The sequence below is a fragment of the Dendropsophus ebraccatus genome, chromosome 1 (assembly GCF_027789765.1).
Source record: "Dendropsophus ebraccatus isolate aDenEbr1 chromosome 1, aDenEbr1.pat, whole genome shotgun sequence".
NCBI lineage: Eukaryota > Metazoa > Chordata > Amphibia > Anura > Hylidae > Dendropsophus > Dendropsophus ebraccatus.
Window position 1 is genome coordinate 151259924 of NC_091454.1, and position 8032 is coordinate 151267955.

At 42.8% G+C, this 8032-nt stretch overlaps 1 protein-coding gene across 1 annotated transcript; it reads left to right on the forward strand.

Moving 5' to 3' along the window:
• The first annotated feature begins 664 nt into the window (after nt 1–664).
• LOC138778884 (beta-1,3-galactosyl-O-glycosyl-glycoprotein beta-1,6-N-acetylglucosaminyltransferase 3-like) lies at nt 665–4411 on the forward strand. Its single transcript, XM_069956540.1, has one exon. The coding sequence runs from the start codon at nt 773–775 to the stop codon at nt 2114–2116; it is 1344 nt and encodes a 447-aa protein (XP_069812641.1). The 5' UTR covers nt 665–772; the 3' UTR covers nt 2117–4411.
• The last annotated feature ends 3621 nt before the right edge of the window (nt 4412–8032 follow it).

Here is an 8032-nt window from a genome sequence, read left to right on the forward strand (position 1 = left end):
GTCCTTCCCAGGGAGATATTTGGCCAGTCATGTGTTTTGAGAATCTTAAATGAAGCTTCACAGGTTCTCTTTTTTTTTTGCATATTTATTTTTCCTAGGGAGCAATGCACCTAGGATTTCATTGCATTGAGCGCTTTAACCAGCAGCCGGCAGTGCTATATTTGGCTGGTCTCCCTGAGATCAGCCATCTGTTTCTCTTTACATGTACCTGTCACTTAAAATAAAAACCTTCCGCATATTATACAGAGACCATCATGTGCACAGAGCTCAGAAGAAAACGTACTTATCGCAGCTTGTGCTACTAATCAAAAGGATACAACAAACCAAAAATTTTGACATTTTCTGTAACATCAAATGTTTTTAAAGTGACATTTAAGCAAGTTTATGAGAAGCGTACCTATTTTTTATGCTTCCCTGATACTTTTAATCAATATATACATCTTACATGTGGCCAATTATACCAGTAGCATTTGCATACAATACCTTACTTGTCCATTTTCTTACATATACAAGACATCTTTATGCACATAGTAAACGTTACACAATCTAATTTCACGCCTGACCCAGAAACTTCCCTATTAAGGAAAGCCTATTAAGGAAACTAACAAAACAGGATCTACCAGTCCTTTATTCACATTTAGTCACATTATCAATGAAGTTATCTTTCCAGTTACAACATATCTCACAAGCCTCCTGTCTCTCTAGCCACACTAACTGCAGAGGCTGCAGGTGAACGATGGAAAATAGAACATTAGTTTGAGAAAAAGACATTATGTTTTTGTTGCCTATAAAATTATGGACAATGCTTATCAAATTCCACAGGAGGCTACTGAGACAGAACTCCAAACAATGTCTCGCTTTTGGAAGCACTTTATTCTTTTTTCTTACAATTGTAATGATGTATAATTCCATGGACTGTAACCTGGACTACAACAATCCGAATAATGAATTTAAGAGTGAATATTGCAGGAATCTTTACTACCAGGATTTAAACCTTTTAGCCTCTGAGAGAATCGACTGTTCCGGAGTCATCAGTGGTGACCCCGATGAGGTAAGGAAAGCTCTTACTGACAACTTAATTGTGGCAAATAGAAGAACAATAGCCACGGAGGCAGACTATTTGGATATAACTAAAGACTGTACTAATTTCAAAAGAATTAGGAAATATGTCACGTTTAGTCTCAGTGATGAGGAAAGAAATTATCCTATTGCCTATTCTATGGTAATTCATAATGACATTGAGATGTTTGAAAGACTGCTACGATCAATTTACATGCCTCAGAATGTTTATTGCATACACGTGGACCTGAAATCTCCAGAAACTTTTTTTGCGGCAGTGAAAGCCATAAGTTCATGTTTTCCCAATGTATTTGTGTCATCTAAACGGGAATCTGTAGTCTATGCCTCGTGGTCTCGTGTCCAGGCTGATCTCTATTGCATGGAGGACTTGTTGAATAGCACTGTTGACTGGAAGTATCTTTTAAACACCTGTGGAACAGATTTCCCTTTAAAGACAAATGCAGAAATTGTTCAAGCATTAAAGCTCTTAAATGGCAAAAACAACATGGAGTCTGAGAAACCACCTCTATATAAAAAGATCCGTTGGGAGTATCACTATGAATTTAAAGATAATAATGTGCAGATCGGCATGCTAAAAAAACCACCACCTTTAAATATTCCAATTTTTAGTGGCAATGCTTATGTGGTGCTCACCAGAGACTTTGTGAAATCCCTGTTTGACAACCCTATAGCAAAAGAATTTTTAGAATGGGCTAATGATACATATAGCCCAGATGAGTATGTTTGGGCGACACTGCAAAGGGTTCCCGAAATGCCCGGATCTCTACCCAGTCACATCAAATATGATACATCAGACTTAAATGCATTGGCCAGACTAGTTAAATGGGGAAGTCTTGAAGGGAATATGAAACGTGGAGCCCCTTATTCTATGTGCACTGGAAGGCACAGAAGAGATGTATGTATATACGGAGCTGGGGATTTGCACTGGTTGGTCCAGCAACACCATTTCTTTGCTAATAAATTTAATCCAAGAGTTGATGATAATGCTATTCAGTGTTTGGAGGAATATCTGAGAAACAAGTTGTTCCATGGATAAAGTGTGCCATTCACACTAAAGTAATTTATTTAATGCAACCTTATGTATTATTGTATAATAAACTGTTGTTTTTTTAATGTACAGATGATATTATTTGTTTAACCTATTGAAAACATTCTAATATACAGTGATCCCTCAACATACAATATTAATTGGTTCCAGGACGACTATTGTATGTTTAAACCATTGTATGTTGAGACCAAAACTCTATGGAAAACTGGTAATTGGTTCTAAATCCCAAATTTAAAGGAAAATAAGCAGCTAACTAATATGGATACAGCAACAGTCAGAAAGAGCTACAAGAGACTCTAAATTTCTTTCTATGTAGAGGACTGGAGCGTTTTTAGGTCCTATGCAGATCACACAGGGGCCCAGAAAAATACAATGAAGCTGCCCTTACCGGATGCCCAATGGTGCAACTCATCCTGGCATAGGTAAAGAGCAGTAGAGGACATCAGGCTATGTTCACATGTAGTATGAGATGGGCAGTTCTGTGATGATCTTAAGCACCACAGAGTTCTGATGCGTGCTAGCATCAGAACTCCCAACTGCACACTATGAAGCGTGCGTCCGGAGCCACTCGCTCCATAATGTGCACTGACAGGGTTTTCTGTGGCCGCTGTTCAATGAATAGCGGCCACAGAAAACTGACATGTCTGTTTTCTACGGCGCTGCTAGGGATCCTGGCCAGAGTGTATACCATGTGTATACACTCTGTCCGGGATTCCCTCGGCCCACAACCGCCGTGATTAGTACAGATCTTACGTTGTGTGAACATGGTCTTATACTGTACTGTAGAGCGGAGATCCCAGGCATTCAACCAGCACTTTCACTTCACTAATACTGGGATTTTACCAGTAAAATGGCCACTTTCATTGGTTGATCAGCTAGTTTTTTTTACATGTTCCGCAGATCCTGATTGTCTGTAGCATTGTATGTTGAGTCTGGTCTCAATTTACGATGGTTCAGAAAGTAACATAGTATGTTGAAAATATTGTATCTTGAGGCCATTGTAAGTTGAGGAATCACTGTAATGGCTGCTTTTTCACTTAAAAAAGACATTGCGTGGACATAGCCCAAGGGAACATTCATATGTATGGGATCTGCTGCAAATTAGCTGCTGGACATTTGAAGCTGCAGATTTAGGCTATGTTCATACACAGTATATTAAAAGCAAAATACGGACTTAATTTTCAGTAAAAAATAAGGTCCTAGTTTCAATGTAATAAAGTGCTCTATTGAAGTCTAGAGGGAAGTGACCATTAGCACACATGTAGTAGAGAAAAACAGCTGTAATTGATTACGGGTATAAAAAAAATTAATCAATTTAATATAGATTGTAACATAAATTCTTTTTTTTATCATGCTGTAAAATAGCTGTACTTACCAGATAGTCAGGCCATAAAAGGCAGATTTTTAGTCTTGGGCTGGTTGAAGAAAAGGCGAGCAGAGTCCATGTTGCTGTGCCTGCTGCCCCCATTCCTCCTTGCTGCCCCCTGTATCTGCAGGGAGTGTCTGCAGGAAGATCCTGCTAGCGGTGCTCTCAGTGCTGCTAACATTCCCCCTGCATCATAATCCCCTGTATCTTCCCCCCTGCTTCCTCTCCTGAGCCCCCCTTGTCCAGCTAGCAGTACCCACTGATCTGCTAGCAGCGCCTTATTGTTTGATGATCCCCATGTGTGCCAATGTGGCTGATTTTTTTATTTTTTATTTTGAGGATCCCTGTCTGTGCCACCAGAAACCTTTTAGTTCTGTGTGGCTGGACGGTTCTGTGGTCCACCCCTTACTGCTGATCCAACAGGTTTATTTTGGTGCAAAATATTTTTTGTCTGTGGTCTGCCACCACAGAGCTCTGATCAGTGACGCACATCATTGATCAGTAGCAGCTTGTTTTGGGCACAGGTTTTTATTTTATCTTTATTCAAGCCCCACAAGTAAAAACGTTTAAAAACAAGTAAAATACACAACATGAAAATAAAATAACACATATATAAGAAAAAGGCTACGCCGAAACGTGCGTTGGGGTGGGGACCGCCGGTGGACACTTTGACCCTTATTATTTATGGTAGGACACTTTAGTAATTTCTTTATCAGCTGTAATTTATGAATTGTTTATTGCACTCCTTTGGCTTGCTTAGTATATACTATTTACCTATAGCTTTCTTGGTACTGTATTTAGCACTTTAGTCTACCATTTACTTATTTATTTATTAATTTATCTACTTGTGTCCATCTGCAGCAGCCCCCTCATTGTATGTTTGTCGTTTTTAATATTTCTTGTCAGCCATGGTTCATTGTGTATTTATTCATTATTTTGTTATTCTTTTGCAATTTTAACAATAAAATTTATATATTATAATATGTCAGAGGTTCAGTTGTTTTTCTATTGGTATGAAAATAAAATAGTAAAATTAGTACATAACACACAAATACTCGATGAGACAAGCCCTCTCAAGTGACCCCACCTGGACCAAAGTCCCTGAAAACTTTGAGCCACAGATTCCCGAGTGTGTTGGCTGCTCAGGAATCCACTGGCCTCACAGAAATAGATTTTTAAAAAATCTTTTTTCAATAAGAATTTCATAAATTTAATGGTGGCTCAGATCAATATTTATACTCAAGAATTTTTGGCCCAAATTCGTCTTTTTCTAGACCCCAGAGATGGACACCTGTCAATAGTACCTCGGTACACTCACAGGTTTAGAGTTTATGAAGGGAGGGATACCCACATTCAGCCTCCAGAATGCCCCCCCCATCCTGGGAGTTAGCGGCAATATCCTTTGAGAACTGATGTACCCACTGCTAGATCACCTGTATGTGGATAACTTCAACACCAGCATTAACCTCTTCTAGTTCCTCGCTGCCCGAGCTACTTTAGCTTGTGATGCCATGTGGTAAAAGCAAAAAGGCTCCCTAGAAATCTCAAGGTGTGAGAGCAGCGCCCTTACTTATGAAAATTTGGTGTTGGTCAAGTATAGGGACAAGCGTGATGTCCTTAATTTGACCACACTTCAAGGTAATGGCACCACTCCTGTCACTGTGCGAGGTACCACTGAAATCCAATTGTACTTGTGTTGATCCATCTAATGAAGTACTCAAGCCATACAGAGCCACGAGGAAGACCAGGATGTGGTACAAGAAGCTGGCTGTGCACATGGTCCAAATGGATATGTACATTACTTTTGTAGTTTTCCAATGTGCTGGCAACACAGAGACCTTCCTGCAGTTTCAGGTAATTGTACTCAAGGCCAGTGGCATAGCTACCATAGAGGCAGGAAAGGCGGTTGCTATGGGGCCCGTAGAGGGAGGGGGCCCAGGGAAGATAACCCTTATTTTACTTGCTTAACCCTTTATTTACTGCAGTGTGTAAGTGACCCAGTGTTCTTTTACATCATGGGCCCTCCAGCTGTTGCAAAACTACAATTCCAATCATGCCTGGACAGCCAAATCCAAAGCTTTAGCTGTCCAGGCATGATGGGAAATGTAGTTTCGCAACAGCTGGAGGACCGCAGTTTGGAGACCCATGTCTTACATGCTGCAACACAAAAAAGGGTTAACAATTAGCTCTCTGCCTCACTACCTTGATAACCTCTGACCGCTGTGCTCCTGCAGAGGTCAGGGGTTGTCAGTGCAGGAGTAGTGAAGGAGAGAGAGATAATTGTCTTCTGTATTAACCCTTTTTTTGTGTTGCAGCATGTAAGAGAACACTGGGTCACTTACACACTGCAGTAAATAAAAGGTTAAGCAAAAGGTAGTCTGCTCCTGCACCTATGTATATAACCATGAGGCTCCTAATACGCTGTTATAGGTAAATACAGTGGATAGACAGAACAAGAAGACATGGTCTTTCTCCTCTGCCAGTCACTGTTGTGGCTTCTCGCAGGATTCTGCCTCTGGCCACAAGAGATTTTTTTTTTGCCACATCACCAAATATATATGTTATAGTCTGTAGGGGGCCCCATAAGGTTTTTTGCTATGGGACCCCATGAATCCTAGCTACACCCCTGCTTAAGGCCCTTATCCTTTGTAGCCGGGGAGAAGCGGACCAAGTACTTTTGGAACTGCAAGACCCCATAACGTACCAGAACAACACTTTCCTGGGCAAGTCCCCCACTTTGGAAAGAAAGGAAGATACCAAAAAAAGGTGCAGAGTGTGCCATAAAAGAGGGATTAGAAGGGGCACGTGTTATCAATCAACACCTGACCTGATAATCCAGGCCTCTGCTTTGGAGATTGTTTCAAAGCATGCCACATATTTATAGCGTATTGATTTAGATTCTTACCTCACTTTTACTAACAAAGGATTAGGGCCACATGCACATTTTTTTCTATAGGGAACCCAATCATCATAATTAGTGGAGGGCAGACTTTTCATGTCAGCATCACATGCCGACATAGAAAGTCATACTGGCTTGACAGTTTGACCAGTGTGAAAATTTCACCTTCTGCAGCACATTTAATCCAGGAAAAAGTAATTTTTTAAATGTTTATGCACCCTACACCCATAATTACATTCCTTAAAGGGGTATTCTCACAGTCTAAAAAAATTTAATGGTAGGCAACCTTACCAGCCATACTCACCAAGTCCATTTTGAGCCATCTCATGCCGTTCTTGTTTTTGAACTTTTTTCTGGTTATATACAGCTAAAATGGCGATGGCCATGCAGTACAGCACCATCATGGTCCATACTTGTCCTGCCCCTGCCTGTCTAAAACCACAGATGCAAGTGTCATCACCAGCCTCTACCCGGCTGCCCGCAAACACCCCCCCCAACCTGTACACAGGTTTCAGCTGCCCCATGAACACAGCCTCCCTCCAGCTGCCTGCACCCTAACCCCCTCCACACACACACACACACACCTCCACCCCATATATAAATTTCAGATGCCTTATCACAGCTTGCCCCTGGAGGCTCCAGCCCTTGCAGACACATGGAGCATCTACACAGCCTCCACCGGCCGCCCAGCACCAAACCCCCCCGAGCCCCCTCCTCCACACAAATGTCAGCAGCAGCACCAAATATCCGCCTCCTCCCTCCCTTTGGGACACAAGTTTCAGATGTATCATCACAGCCTCCCCCCAGAGGCTTCATTCCTCACAGTCACAAGTGGCATCTGCAGCATATACACAGCCTCAGGGGGAAGCTGTGTAGATGCTCCAGATGACACTTGTGACTGTGAGGACTGGAGTCTCCAGGGGGAGGCTGTGATGATACATCTGAAACTTTTGTCCCAAAGGGGGGGGCAGTTATTTGGTGCTGCTGCTGACACTTGTGTAGGGGGGAAGGGGGGAGGTCAGGGGGGTCCAGTGCCTGGCAGCCGGGGGAGGCTGTGTAGATGCTGAAGATACATGTGTCTGTGAGGGCTGGAGCCTACGGGGGGTCAGGCTGTGATGATGCATCTGAAACTTGTGTCCTGGCGGGCTTGTGTCCCGGTGGGGGGACGCTCAGGGAGTCGGTGCCACCAGCGGGGGGGGGGGGAGGGGGGTTGGCCACCCTGGGGGGAGGCTTTGTTGACTGTTGTGCGTAGGTGAAACTTGTGTCCTGGGGGTGCGGACAGCCATGGGGGAGGTTGTGTTTAGATGCTGACACTTGTGTGTGTGTGATTAGGGGAATGGGATGTATGACCCCACCACCAGCTGCAGGAGAAAGCAGCATCTCATGAGTGCCAATTGTTCTCATGATATGCTGCAGATCAGCGTTCTGCCACAGGTCACGTGATTACTGAGAGGTTTCCTTTGGGCCAAGTAAGCTGTCATTGGTTAGCTAAGTGGATCATGTGACCCGCATCTCCGATGGTGGGAGAAAAAGAAAACAAGCATGTCAGAGTGGACCTGCGCAGAAGCTGATTTTGCCATCTGAGAGGGAGAATCGACGGGGAAAGCTGAGGAACAGTGCAAGAACGAAAATAGAAGCA

What these genes read in the sequence shown, in the direction of transcription:
- LOC138778884 (XM_069956540.1), top strand. Translation starts at nt 773, where the DNA reads ATGTTTTTGTTGCCTATAAAATTATGGACAATGCTTATCAAATTCCAC.